Raw genomic sequence first — 15,197 nt, 5'->3', positions numbered from 1 at the left:
TAACTTTTGTGTGGGGCTGCACACCTTTGTACTCGACCAGCTTCTGACTCAGCAGTATAAACGAGAGGAGGAGAGGGAACAATATTATGTTTCATAACACCACGACACATCACACACGCACTTTGTCTGTACCTGACTCCCATGGTGTTACTGTAATCAAAAGTGTCTGTTTACCTTTCATTATCGTTAAAGGAGAGATTAAAACAAAGAGATGGGGGCGATGACGTCAGAGCAGATGGACGTTAGAGTGGATAAACAGTGACAGGAAGAAAACAAGAGGTTTATACGAAAAAATAAGACATTTCCTTTAATAATATATGTAACATCACGGTTGTATCCTGGTATCATTTTCAACATATTTGATGATGTAGTATAGACTTCTATGTGGACATTGAATTAATTAATTGGCATTTATATTCTAATACAAGATAAGACTGCATTGTTTTCTACAAAGACATCATAAAAGGGCACAAATGGTGTAGCAGCAAAAAAAGAGTTTTCTTTATACATAGGCTACAGTAGTACAATGTACTGGCAGCGAAGAGATTCATTGCAAGGTATAGCTAACATGAAGTTACAAATACATCTCTAAAGTATGCACTACGTCATACACAAGGTCAGGTTAGAGATTATAAAATGTTATATAGTTTAGTAAGGGGTCTCTATAGGCTAAGACACTGGAGGCTAGAACAGGGCTACCTTTACGGTACAATGTAGACTGTGCAGATACAAAGCACACTGATGTTGGATACTGACACAGGATCAGGACATTTGAGTAGGATATTAATATGCCCAAGTTGTACATCTTAAAGAGTTGTGACGTTGAAATGATGGGAGCAACAGCAGATACCAATGCTTTCTTTTTTGAAGATAATATTTCGGGGGCATGTTTTTTCTTTGATAGCTGAGGGTGGAGAGAACGGAGACGACCTGCAGCAAATGGCGGTGGGTTGGATTTAGACCCAGACTCAGCCTTAGTACGTGGGAAGCCTGGTCTCCCTTTCAGCTTTCTGAAGGCAATTTGCTGTTGTCGCTTTTATTTTTCAGAATTTGTACTTTGAAATAAGATCATTTGGTAACAGGAAGTAAACACTAGAGCCCCAGAGGCCCTAAGAAAAGAGATCTCAGTGCCACAACTCTTTTAGGTGGAATGTCTTTGATATGTCGTACATGTCTGCATGAGTAGAGCTTTTCGATCTGAGTCCATGTGCTCCTTTAGATGTTGTTTTTAGTATTTAAAGTATGTGCTTTACAATCTGAAACATGAGTGCAATCTGTACTGAGGTTCAGGGACTCTTAGGTTCCCCAACACATTTGTCCCCAAAACGCAACATTATCCATAAATGAATGCTAGAAAATTGGAAAAAATAATTGAGGCTAGCTGTTTCCCCCTGTTTCCAGTCTTTATGCTAAGCTAAGATAACTGATTGCTGGCTTCAGCTTCATATTGTACAGACGTGAGTGTGGTATTGATCTTCTTTTCTAACTCCAAGCAAGAAGGGGAACGAGTGTATTTCCCAAAAAGCCGAGACTTCAACATCACCAGTAGTTTGAGGCTACAAACGCTTTGGGGGACCTTCTCCTGTTCCACATTATCACACAGTGTCAGGTCTGTACTCAGAGTACCAGTTCAGTTCTCCTCATATGAAAAATGCCTCCCATCTGCTTATTAAGACGCACACATAAAACTCCTATAGGTTCCTCTAAACCAGTAATTATCGCTACAGATCTGCTGCAGCTCTACATATCTACATTAGACTGTGTTTATTGCTAAATGTAAATCAAAACCGTATTATCTTAAGAGAGGTCTGAAATAACACAAGAGAAAGTAACAACAAGGCTCTAATACTTGGTCATTAATATGTTGTGATATAGAGGTAGTGATTGAAGCATTGATTGATAGGAATAACAAACACTGAACAATGGACAAGCGTGGAAAAATAATCTCATCTCAGGAAAGTATAAATACAAGAGCTTATCACACTAGCCACTGAAACAAAGTTCTTTAGCTCAAGGCTGACACACAAATGATTCAGCCTCTGAACTGTTTTAATCAGCAGGATCGTATAAATCCTGGGTAGAGTAAAGACATTAATTATGGAATTTCAAAGCTACCGTTTGTCACGATGATAAGATGTCACTGGTAAAATGTTCTCAGGAATTTTTGCCGATGACAAAGTGCCTGAATGAGTGTCAAAAGATGGGTTTAAACTCCATGACCCGTCATAATGGGTGCTCTGAGCTCTGGCTTTAGCCCGTCACGCTGACTGACAAGCTGCTCGAGACCTCGTCCTTTGTGAAACCAAATCAAGGTTCCCACCCAACGGCCAAGCAGTCATGAACTAACATGGAGTTAAACCGTGAGATTCGGTCAGAATACAAACAAGTTATGTTCCAAATGAATAATGCTCTTTCCATCCCAGCTCTCACATGCAACAAAAACAGCCATGTTTTCGTTCACTGCACTGGGAACGGCTATTTGCTTGGTTTCGATGTACTGCGGACAACACTGCCCTGCTGATTGTTTGAATTACACATTATAATGTATATAGTCTCCCATTTGTGGCCTGTGTGAGCTGTGTCTGTTTAAATTCAATACATTTGGGTATCGGTTTAAATGCTGACTGTATACATAGACGGCCACCCAGCGTGACTCTTTCATTCAGACGGATTAAAGATGAACAAACAAAACAAAGACTCACATTCTACAATATAGAATTTGCAATCAACTTGACATAATTATAATAAAATATAAAACAGAGGCATATAATGCAATATTAAATGAAGACTTTGCAGTAAATCTCAAATACAAACAACTAACATGTGTATATTTGCACACTTGGTGTGGCACGAACAAATGCTTATGGCTACCTGCATTCATTTCACATTGCGTGTGTGTGTGTAAATATGAATGTATGTGTGCCTGCTATAGCACAGAGTGAGTGAGGTTGTGTGTGTCTGCATTTGCAGTGTCGTTTGTGTTCCTAGTATTATAAGTGTGAATGTTTGTGTGTGAAGCAGTGGACAGCCGCCAAGCCTCATTATTGTCATTCTCCTCACTGCCTAAAAGAGAGCCAAAGAGAGGCAAAGCGGCTGCTTTCAATCCAGGAGCCAAGGGAAGATGGAGACAAAAGACCCAAATTAAACAAATGCCGGAAAGCGGCTTGGAGAGCCAGCCCGTGGTCATACGCTTTGAATGAGAGAGAACGGCTGCAGGGATATCCCATCTGGGTCTTTCAGTGGGGAGACCACACAGATATTCTCCATCCCGGCATTCAGCTCAACTATAGGTCCACGCACACTGGGGTGCCAGTTCATGCGCATGTCCTGTGTCCTTCTGGTATGTCTGAATGTGGACGTGTCCATCTATAATCTGTTGCTGTTGCTTTTCAAATCCTCCACAGAAAGATTGGCCTTGACTTCACCCTGGAATACATCTCAACAAAATCACAACTTCCCCTGAAGTGTCAACACGTAGGACTCTTGCGACTGATCAACGTCATATGCATTGTGCTTGTATAATCAGTCAAGTTTCCACTGCTCTCTTGTATTAAAAGTTCAGCCCTAAAGAACCTCCAAATCACAGCAGAGCGGGAGTTCGAGTGATTGTGTCCACCAAGAAAGAAGTTTTCTGAAATCCACGTCTCTCAAAGTTGCCATTAAGCTGCCACCTCATCCCTCCACTCATGGGATGTGTCTGTGCCTCTACATGTCTGGACACGCATGTTCATGTGGACTGACAAAAGCTTTGCCACAGAAGCAGAGGAAGTGGTAAGATGTTTGGCTGCACATGCATACGTAGATCTATATTCCGGCTGTAATGCTTGCACTTGTTGCTTAACTAAGAGCGCTGCTACATGTTTTTTGTGTGCTTCCGTTAATATTTCCTTCAGTCTGAAGTTATTGGATGTGCAAGCGTCTGTATGCTCCATGGCACTGATGCTGAGAGTGGGCGATGAATCAACAGGGGTGGGTGGAAAGAAGGAGGTAAAAAGTAGGTGAGTAGACACATCAAGTCCTCATGGCATCACACCTGAAACAGTAAACATTAAAGAGAAGAAGGTTTTAGATTCAATCGTTTTTGACAGATTCAGGGCTGATTCACACATGCATGGTGGATTCTATGTACATTTACTTTTTCCTGACGTTATTGTCCAACACAACATACATTTAATAAATCAAATATACTCACTCTGGGGGCAATGTAAGGCTACGGCACTGTGAAATCAGCACCAACACTACAAAAACTAGTCAACTCACTCTACAACTTGAGTTACAGCCACTCCCAACAAAACGTTCTCACTACCTCAAAAGCTCAAGCCTCTGATCAACTGTCCAACTTGCATAATCTATACAGGAAATGGATTGTGGGTTGGTTATAGCTGAAGATTATAGTATATAGTGAATACCCTGAATCGGACACACACAGCTTCAATTTGTACAAGAGACAAACAGATGCAGTATACATCTGCCTGTGTATTGTTGTATTTGAGTTTGAGTATTGTTCAAACAGAATTAAACAGAGTTATAATTTCTGAGTTCTGAGTGATGTTTTTGTTTGTTTTGGTTGCGCGTAAACTGACCTACAGCGGCGAGGATTGAGCATACGCTCTTTCCGACTGCAGCTCTCAGCTGTGATGGTGCAGCGGCACTGACAAGACGTTGCATCCAGTGCCCACTTCCTTCCTCTGCAGGGGCGGCAACGAGGCCTCGGAGATGGTGACTGAGAGGGAGTAAGGCTGGTTGGCGGATGTGATGGAGGAGGAGGTGATGGGGGAGGAGGAGTGGATGGGGGAGGAAGAGTTGGGGGAGCATGGGTCCTGGATGGAAGGAAGAGGGATGTAGAAACAGCGTTGTTAGCTGCTGAATGTTAACTCCAGAATCAATACAGGGTCTACAAGATTTTGCTATTGATCCTGCAACACACTGCTAAAACTGAAATGCACAGCTTGTTTAAACATGCAGTGCCAGACTGAAACAAACCCCCACAAATGTAGTGTGTGTGGGAGATGTGTGACTAATGTGAGATACTGTTTCCTTTGCTGCTGACAAACTTTCTGCTCTTTGTCATTCTGTGCTTCTGTTCGTCACCATGGCAATAGTCACATGAGGCTTTCAGTTTCTCCTCCTGACGCTCTGTACTTTTTCTCCGAGTCTGAGAAAGTTGCCTGCATCAGTTGGTCCATTAACTGGAGCTGGTTCTGTCTCAGTCTTCCCGGGAGGCTGGCGGCTTTAATGAAGTTACTTAATGAGGCAGAGAGGGGTAATCTTTGTCCAGACCCCGATGACCACGCCTGCCGCTGGCATGGAAAGAGGAGGTGGCATTTGGGAGCAAATTACACAGATTTCACCCCTGCCATAGTCTGAATAAAGCCTGTTCTGAGTGATGGATGGGTGCTAAGGGACATCACACCCAAACCGAGTCACCTCTGGCCCCCCGGGGGCCGGAAATGACTGACAGCAAAGTGAAGAGGAAGCAGATGGAAAAAGAGACCAGACTCTTTCATCCTTCGCTGCTCAGGAGTGAATCATGGGAATCAGAAACAGAGCAGACACTCAAAGCTCAAACTCACCTGTTCCTCTCAGATTACAGTGTAAAAGGTTACTTCAAAATGTTTTTTTATTGACCTTGAACTGACCTTTTTAAAAGCCTGTGTTGTGAATTATGTAATATAACTTATCACAGCAATGAAATAGTTGCTAGATACTGTTATTATGAAGCTAATTGGTCTTTACACAGGCGTGAGTCCTAGGGCTTTGTGTGTGTGTGTGTGTGTGTGTGTGTGTGTGTGTGTGTGTGTGTGTGTGTGTGTGTGTGTGTGTGTGTGTGTGTGTGCATGAGGGAGACCTTGACTGCTGTGGCTGTATAACAAATTGTCCTTCAGGACTAATTTAGACCATAAGTTTCTGTTCCTGTCTGAAGTTGATGGTATCTGTAAAATACTAACAGAATCTCAATGTAAGGCTTGTAACTGAGATTAATATATATATATATATATATATATATATATATATATATATATATATATATATTAATAAATGTGTGTTTTGAATATTCAACATACGCAGCTCTGACGGCTCCAGTTGTCTTCTGTCTGGACTTTTTTTCTTTTTTCTTGTCTGTTCTTGTTGGCTTCAGATAGGGCCTGGGAATATGAGACAAACAAAATGTGTCACACATTAAGGGGTAAGGAGTTATATCTTTGACACATTTGGGCAAAAAAATTTAATTAGTAACAACAAAAAACAATATATATATATATATATATATATATATATATATATATATATATATATATATATATATATATATATATATGTGTGTGTATTTCTCAAAGGAAAGGATCAAAAGACGGTTTTATTTTAGTGTTGGTACCAAAAGTCATGTTTCGTATCTGCACTAAATTATTGAAAAAATGTCAAACAACACCCAGTCTCCATATATTTCATCTCCAAATGTTGTTTTCACAAAGCACAGAGCTTTTAAATAATGATCTAATCCAAACATATAGGCCTTCAAAAACATGATAAATCACCTTTTCAAAACAATTTCTGACCTCGATACCATATTTCTTTAAATACTCCTAACGTGTCTTATGATATTTGTCTGGTATCAGTATTTAATTTTGCAACTTTATCCGACTTTGCATTACTTTTCATCATATCATACAGTAACATAGGTTCTGTTGTAGCTGCTTAACAGTGAGTTTTGAATATTTTTCAAATATGATATACTTATTATTTGCAATCATTCAAAGTAATTTCAAGTATCATAGACATAAGTTGAAAGGTAAAATCACTAGTTAAACATAATTGAATGTTTTTGATACCAGTATGTATTTCAAAGGTTGAAAAGTACATTTACTCAACTAGTATTGCACTTCTAGGGTTCTGAGGTACTTGTACTTAACTTTATAGTATTTTAGTTTCATTCTACTTTACTTCAATCCCACTACACGTCAGAGGAAAATATTGCACTTTTCACTCCAATACATTTATTCAGCAGCTTGAGTTAGAAGTCATTTAGCAGAAAACATAAAATGTGAATTATTGTTCAATATGGAAAAATCAAACCACCCATCAGTTTATAAAATAGTGAGAAATAACTCCACCCCGACCTAGTAAAACATTAGAATGCTGCTTCAGTGTTAAAAAAACGGCAAAATATATCCAGTGAAAGCCATTCTGCTGCATTATGACAAGAGATACTTTAAGTCAATTTTGCTGATATTACTTGTACTTTTGCTGAAGTAAAATTTTGAAAGAAGGATTTTACTTGTAATGGAGTATTTTCACAGACCGGTATTGTACTTTTACTAAAGTGAAAGATCTAAATACTGAATACAGGTAATTGACAAGGAGGCTCCAAAAACGGCTGTCTATTCACATGACATTAACAAAAATCAAGCAAACCAATGACGTCAGGGTGCAACCAGCAGAAGAGAGAGAGAGAAACTCCCCAAAAGGTGCTCTGGAAACATTACACGTATTACTGTAGCGTTTCATTTTGGGGTCCTGTCCACATTGCATGATGTTTACCATGCTTTGTCCATTCCCCTGTCTTCCTTATCATTTTAAGTGCTTGGTCTTAATTGAGCACAATCTGATTTACTTTAATGTATGCTGGTGGTCAACAACAAAGTGCATCTGCTCACTGCTTTGGTTTTCGGCTTGACTGATTTAACTTCCTCTAATCTCATCCGCTATAAACTGTGTTCAACTTTTATCAAATTACGAGGACAGCGTTTAGAGGCCTAGCTCTGACAACATTAACTGAGTGTGCTGCGGCTGCTGTTGCTGTCTTTGGAGTTCTAATTTACGATCATGGATGCGTGACTCCGTCAGTCTGTAAGAGAGCACATGGCAGGGGAGATAAAATCATCGCTATGGTGACAACAGGATGCGGGCCGTCCCAGGGGATACAGGGAGAGTCACACAGATGCTAACTCACTGATGGACACACACACACACAGAACAATATTCTCACACGCACATATACTAACACAAGAGAATGTACACATGTGCAAATACATGCAGAGATTTAACAAGCGCAGTCACACAGACACACAGACGCACAGACACACAGACACACGAACAGGGGAAAATAAGATTGTATGCACACACACACATACATTGGAATCCTTTATTTATGTCCACATCCTAACAGGAAGTAGGAGGACATAAACATTAAAGATGCAATCATATGATTGTGTGGTTGGACCTGCCAGTATGAGGTACACAAACAAACATCAGGGATCCAACGGAAATGTTCCTTTTGCAGTGCAGCTGTCAGTTGGCTGAACCGCAACATGGATCATTCAACTGAATGCAATTTGTCATAAAGATTCAAGGTGAAGATGGTGTTGTTTGTTGTGTTTTCTTTGTTGCTGCTGTATTTAAGACACTTTTCAGTCCGCTGCAGTAAAGCGTATCAACAGCATACATTGTAATCAGTGTCCTACATGTTGATTCTTCACTATGTTTATTCATAATTAAACAAAGTTAAATTATTAAAATGAAGATGTGAATTTGTTTATTTCTTGCATTCAAGAGGTGAGATATTGGCCTGAGATGTTGGATTTCTACAGCAAAGAATGACTGAATGTTTGAAATTGCTTCAAGCCTTCTGTCCTCGGATAATTAATATTGGGACAAGTAATCTTTTTTCAACACTATTATGCCACTTATCGTTACTTGGGTTTCATCCTCTGAATACCTCCTCCTTGTCAATAGCATCCTCATCGAATTATAAGAGCCTCATTAGTGAACATGGCTTCACATTAGAGATGATGGAAAATGACATTTTACAACAACAGCTCACTCACACACAATTTAACAGGAACAGACAAGGAGAGATGAAAATGGAAAGAAGGGAGGAGGAAGGGGAACTAATAACAATACAAGATTCACAAGATATACAACATAACACAAGATATACAACATAATATGAAGCTTACCTTATTGTAGGTTTTGGCTGAATTTCTCCTTTTAATCTGCTCACAGATAAAAACAGATTTGTCAGTATGAAGGTGCAGTGAGGTCAACCAACAACAGGTACACCAAGTATTTCTGAACACAGACTGTGTGTTTTATTACCTGCACTCACACTGACTGTGCTCGACGAACGGCAGCTCAGTGAGCTCATGTTTCATGAAGGAAGTCCTCATCAGCTGCACGCAGATCAGAACAATATTCAAACATCATCTCGCTGTTTCCAACATTAATGCCCTACACTGAAGCAGGGATTTTGTGTGTGTGTGTGTGTGTGTGTGTGTGTGTGTGTTTACCTCCATGGTGAGTGTGTGTGTGAGCGAAGGAACACACTCCAGGGCCTCGTCAGCACAGCAGCCACCACATCGCCTCACCGACACACAGGATGGGACGAAGAGATGGTGCGTCTCCCCCGGCAACTCCCGCCAAACCTCCACCAGAGTGTCCCGAGGCTCACAGCCGCTGCGCGAATAAACCTCCAACCACCGGCGCACTGGTGTAGATAAATCAATACAGTCAGGGTTTTATTTCACACTATCAGCTCCATGGAGTGGTGCAGGGGTCAGCCTACCTTCTCGACCTTCCCTGGATTTTGGGGAGTCTGCCGGCCGCCAGTGAGCAAGCTGGAGAGGGGGGTGGGGAGTGGAATAAAAGTAATGAGCACATGTGAAAAGCACTGTTTCAATACATTTAGGGTTTCCTGGTCAAGTTGACCTGTTAGATAGCATTCAGCTTTGCACTTTGGAGTCATGACAAGCGGTCGAATTTCAGTCCAACAAAAACTTTCTTTCTGAACCTGTTATTATATAACAGTAAACTGACTGTTGAGCTATTTCCTCCAACGTCCTGTTTGACCTTGTTGTAAAAAGGCTGCTGGTGTACAGATCAAAGTATTTTATATTAATGGCCACCACAATGTTTCACACCTGGCACCTGAATATGACGGGCTCCATAATGCATTGTGATAAGTGGAAAATAAGAACTGGATTATTGAACTTTGATACGCATGTCAGAGCCGCCCTACAGTAGTATGCAGGCTAAATAAAACATGCCTAATTTTGGGTCCATTGGTCCATTTGAGTGTGAGACTGAACACGTCTACGTTCCCGACCAGGATTCAACCATATTTTTAAACAATATGACTACTGACTGAACAAATTGAGGGAGGGTGCTGCTGGTTTTTTGAGCAAGTTGTACCTGCTACCTTTGCCCTCAACTCTATCACCTAGCGTTTGAAACACGTTCAGTAGCCACGCAGCGGTAGATAGTGAGCGTATCTGACACTTCTTAACAATAAACTGCTACAATCAGTGAAGCTTTGAGCAAGACGCCTAAAACTATTTCATAAATGAGCTGAAGGGAGTGTCAGGGATTAATCGGACAGTAATATCAACCCGGTATATAATACTATTTACTGCTATTATACTTGTTCACATGCAATTTACAATCACATATAGTTTCTGTCCAAAGTCAACTCTGAGAGGTAAAAGTACAATGTTGAGGTACTTCCAGTAGATGAGCAATTCCATTTTCTGTTACTTTCAACTCCACATTTCAGTGACAAATATTGTACTTTCACTCCACTCCATTTATCTTTCTGCTATAGTTACTCATTCATTTGCAGATTAAGATTTTACATAAAAAATCACATGATAACTTTGTAAAAACATCATAATTAAATATTAAACCAGTGGTTCCCAACTTGTGTGATTCTTTATAGAACGTGTAAAGTGTGTGGTTGGAGCCTCTTTGTCGGGTTCCAGATGTCGATGAGTTGTTAGCAGTTCCACCAAAGTTAAGATTTACCCTCAAAACTTCTCATTGAATAACTGTTTGAGGCCCAAATTTCACATACAACAACAAAATATTATAGAAAAGTCCAAAAGGTAAAACAGATTTGTATTGCAGAACTTAGTTTTGTCCTCTACTATTAGTCATCTCATGACCCCTCAGATTTATCTTGTGACCCTTTGGAGGGGCCCGAAAAATGCTGTTCACACATTATCAACCACTTAATAATGTCATATTTAATTATATATCAGGCACAAGTACTTTCACTTTTGAGACCTTATAGCGTACATTCAGCTGATGATACTTACTTTCGTACTTTTACTTAAGTGGGAAAGAGACACTGAATTTCATAGCTCTCTAAAACACACACGCCGTTATTGGACCTATGTGTGTGTGTGTGTGTGTGTGTGTGTGTGTGTGTGTGTGTGTGTGTGTGTGTGTGTGTGTGTGTGTGTGTGTGTGTGACAACCAAGGCCACTTGTAAGGGAATGTAGACTTTGTCCAGTTGCCCCCCTTTGACTGCTCCACCCCCTTGTACCCACCCACCCCCCCCACACACACACACACACGCACACGCACACGCACACGCACACACACACACACACACAGACGCAGGTTTGGCCCACATTGATTCTGAGTTAAGCTGGGACTGAGGCCATTTTGTGATTGGATGTGAGCTTAAGTAAGTGTGTCTTTTCTGTATCAGGCTTTAAGATGGGGATAAGATGACCTCCTTTTGGCAGCCACACATTCACACATTCTCTCTCTCACACTCTCACACTCACACACACACACACACACCCACATACACTCCTGAGTGCCAGCCCAGTGACATCTGCACTGGTTTGGTGTCTGTCTATTGTCTAACATGTCTAACTCACAACCACTCCCAGAGCACACTGTACAGCAGGGCCAAGAGTGTGTGTTTGTCCTACAGCTACACACCACCTCCTCCACACTGAGCCTTATCTCTACAGGAGAAAGGATGACCCCTTTTCTCCAGTAATCTGTCAGTAAAGCAGACAGCATGAAAGCAGAGCGCCTCGGGTGAGAGCCAGCGGCTGTGAGCAGGTGAAGAGTCACACTATGTGTGTCATGTAGCGTCTAGGATGATACATCACTAAAACATAGGCTACAGCAGCTCTAAGTCAGGGCTGGCTCTCACACTGCTGCAGAGCACTGCCTGTTCCTGATACGAGCCTCCAGACATAAATAAAGAATCAGCAGGTCTCTCCATATATGTGGGCCTGCTGATGTGTGTGTGGAAAATGTTAGTATGAACATGTATTATCAATAATAAGTCAAATGAATGATAACCACAATCTTTTGGAATGACACAAAGCAAAACATTAAGTCCAGGATTATTGGTACCACAGTTTAATGAGATGCCCTTACCTGAAATAACTAGTCCTTTAATCAATCAGTCAATTTACAGAAAATTAACTGCCACAAATTATGTATAATGAAAATAATGATTGGTGGCAGCCCAAAATGGTTGTATTGATGTCAAATGTACTCATGCTCTATAGATCCGTTATAAACCATTAAGACTTTGTGGTTGCCAAGATGACATCTACTTGGTCTTTTTTTTAACTGACGTTAGTTCTGAGATCATCAGGAAGACAGTTTGGGAAGTACACAAAGTTCTTGGCCAGAGTAGTTGCTAAGCAACCAGAGGAGACTCGACAAAATTACTGGCCATTTTTTTTTGCTTTTACACCTTTTTCTTTCTCCAAATGTATACAAAGTACTGGGAGTTACCTTTGGACAGAGCAGGCTATTATCCTGTTTTCAGTCTTTATTCTTAACTAAGGTAATGTGCTTTAAACTCTCGGTATAAGGGCGGCAAAAAGTACATTTCCCTAAATGTCAAACTGTTCCTTTAATATATAACATACTAAATAATCCATTCAGTAATAACATTGTTAATGAATGAATATCTGTACTGATGCCCTGCCCTTTCTGATTTATTAAGCTAACTATAAAGACAAGTTAAATGCCATGCTGGAGGAGGATTTTCCACAACCTGGCAACCCAAAAGTTGTTCTTTTGAATGGCATACTGATCTACAAAACTTTGGTAAATTATTTATTACAGTGTATAAACTCTCTGTATCGGGTGACTCACTAGAACATATCTGGCACTGAATTGTGACGTAGAGACAATAAATACCACAATGTCACTATAAAGTCAATAAATCATTCACTGGACTAGTGACAGATGTCATTGACCTATAGGGGGGGATAACGTCCACAAAACTAAAAGCCCCTCATGTTCTCCACCTGACTAAATTCATTCATTAGGATGTTAGTTTGTGTCCATCTGAGCTGGAAATAAACCGCTCAGGCTCATAGCTGATGCAGGCTGACCCCCTCAGACATACAGTCTTTAGGGTCAAATGCCGATACATACCTTGGCATGGGACGTCGGTATTCTGGTTAGCAGCAGGAATTGAAACATTCCTAGAATAACTTGAAGCATAATCCCCATTGTGCAGGAGTCGAAGGGGAGCGCAAAAATATATTTTGGACCAATCCAAAAAAGAAAAAAGAAGGTGGCTCCGTCTCCTTCCTTCGCCTCTGTGTCCGATTAAAGACGCAGAAATCCCGCTTTCATTTCATTCTCCAGGCTCCCTTCCTTGAAAGGACGCCCAGGGCGGCATCCTTGCTGTTGGAATATGAACTTTACCTTGTTGCATTTGAGACTAAATGATCGTCCAAACTAGCAGGAGTAGTTTGTATTGTAATTAGTCAGACTGGAATAACCCTCCTTCCACTAATGACAGACATACAATCAGCCACTCTCAAGTAATAACTAAATATGCCTCTCCATCTAAAGGTGGCACCATAACCTTAAAATTCTGAATTAAAAAAATAAAAATGTTATCAGACTTGTTCAAACTTTGAATGCCTTATGTGTATTGTCGGTCTGTCTATTGGTCCTGATCCCATTGAACCAGTGTGGGGGTCCGGGGTGGCGTGACATTAGGAGAATCCAGCATCCAGATTCCCGCTGAAACGTGATGCGATCATAAAATCCTCTGTATGGCTGAAAGAAATCACATCATTCATCCCAGACATTCCTCCGGTAAAGACCCGACGCTTTAGCCCGACGTGCAAAGCTGGACAGTGGCGCATATTCCGCTCCCCGGTTCGGTCAGTCTCTCCACGTTGTCGCTGCATGCATGCACGTAAAAATATGATCTTCCCGTTTTTCTTTTTTTTTTGTTATCCTCTTATGAATATAAATATGACATCCTCCACTGACATGGCAGCACAGCTACAACAGCGCCGAAGCAGCAGGGTAGTCCGCAGACAGACAGAGAGGTCTGGAGTGGTGTCTTCTCTTCATTACTTGTTGTGATCGGTTTCCTCGTTTCCTTTGCCCTTGAGACGCACGCAACGTAACCATTGCGCTGCCAACTTTTTCCAAACGGGACAGGCAGACTGAATACAGGTGCAGCGTCTCTACTGGTCCCAACATGGGGGGGGTTCAGGGGCCCCTTGCGAGTGGGGAACAGGGCCGTAGCTGCCACTGAGGACAATGAGGTCATGTCCTCGGTTTTATCTATGCATATTTGTTTTGTTTTAGTTGGGCAAGGGCTTATATTCTCCTAATGATTCTGGTTGGGAAATATATGAAACAATGGGTCGAATAATCAGTGAGTCCATTCACATAAAATGTATCTGCGACTTTTGACAACTGATCAATCTTTTCAGTCATCTGTTGAGGAAAAAGTGCCACAAATGAACTGGTGCTCAAATATGTATATTTACTGGTTTTATTATTCATCTAAAGTGATCAACTTAAATATTCTCAAAAAATTTAAATATCAAACAATATCCTGGAAATTTTCTGGCATGGGCCATTTATTTATAAAATATGTAATTCTCAAATAATTAATCATTTTAGAAGAATTAAGATGGTTTGATATTGAGCTGTTGTGGGTATTTCTAACAGCTACGGCGAGAAAATATAATACCTTCATTACATTTTAAAACTCTAAATGTGAACACAGTGAATATTAAGTTTACCTATCAACTTATTTAATCAAAACTCATTGAAAATATTTTTTTTGGGACAGAATTATATCAAAAATAAAGCAGTGCGGTGTAAAAGTCTGAGGGTCACTTTTCTATCAATGATTTATTTTCCACTCCATATCTCGATCTACCGTTTTCTAAAGGATAAATAAGACGACATGCATGTCCAGTAATATTCAGAGCACTGACACACTGCATATGCAGCTCATTAAACTGAAGATAAGAGACAATTAAAGCCGTCTTCATAACTAGTTTCCCTCTGTGTGTGTGTGTGTGTGTGTGTGTGTGTGTGTGTGTGTGTGTGTGTGTGTGTGTGTGTGTGTGTGTGTGTGTGTGTGTGTGCGCGCGCGTGTGTGTGTGAGAGAGACATGC

General features: G+C 40.7%; 1 protein-coding gene across 1 annotated transcript; it reads right to left on the bottom strand.

The window, feature by feature from the left end:
- Window positions 1-4,011: 4,011 nt before the first annotated feature.
- On the bottom strand, window positions 4,012-13,272 carry vegfba (vascular endothelial growth factor Ba; the record flags this gene model as incomplete). The annotated part of the gene is made up of 8 exons (XM_079228772.1): window positions 4,012-4,033; window positions 4,584-4,820; window positions 6,066-6,146; window positions 8,958-8,993; window positions 9,097-9,170; window positions 9,288-9,484; window positions 9,563-9,614; window positions 13,195-13,272. 8 exons carry the CDS (start codon window positions 13,270-13,272, stop codon window positions 4,012-4,014), a joined length of 777 nt encoding a protein of 258 aa, XP_079084898.1.
- Window positions 13,273-15,197: the final 1,925 nt, after the last annotated feature.

The sequence above is a fragment of the Taurulus bubalis genome (genome assembly GCF_910589615.1).
Source record: "Taurulus bubalis genome assembly, chromosome: 13".
NCBI classification, from domain to species: domain Eukaryota; kingdom Metazoa; phylum Chordata; class Actinopteri; order Perciformes; family Cottidae; genus Taurulus; species Taurulus bubalis.
Note: the sequence above shows the minus strand (reverse complement) of the source record. Positions and strands in the feature narration are given on the sequence as shown.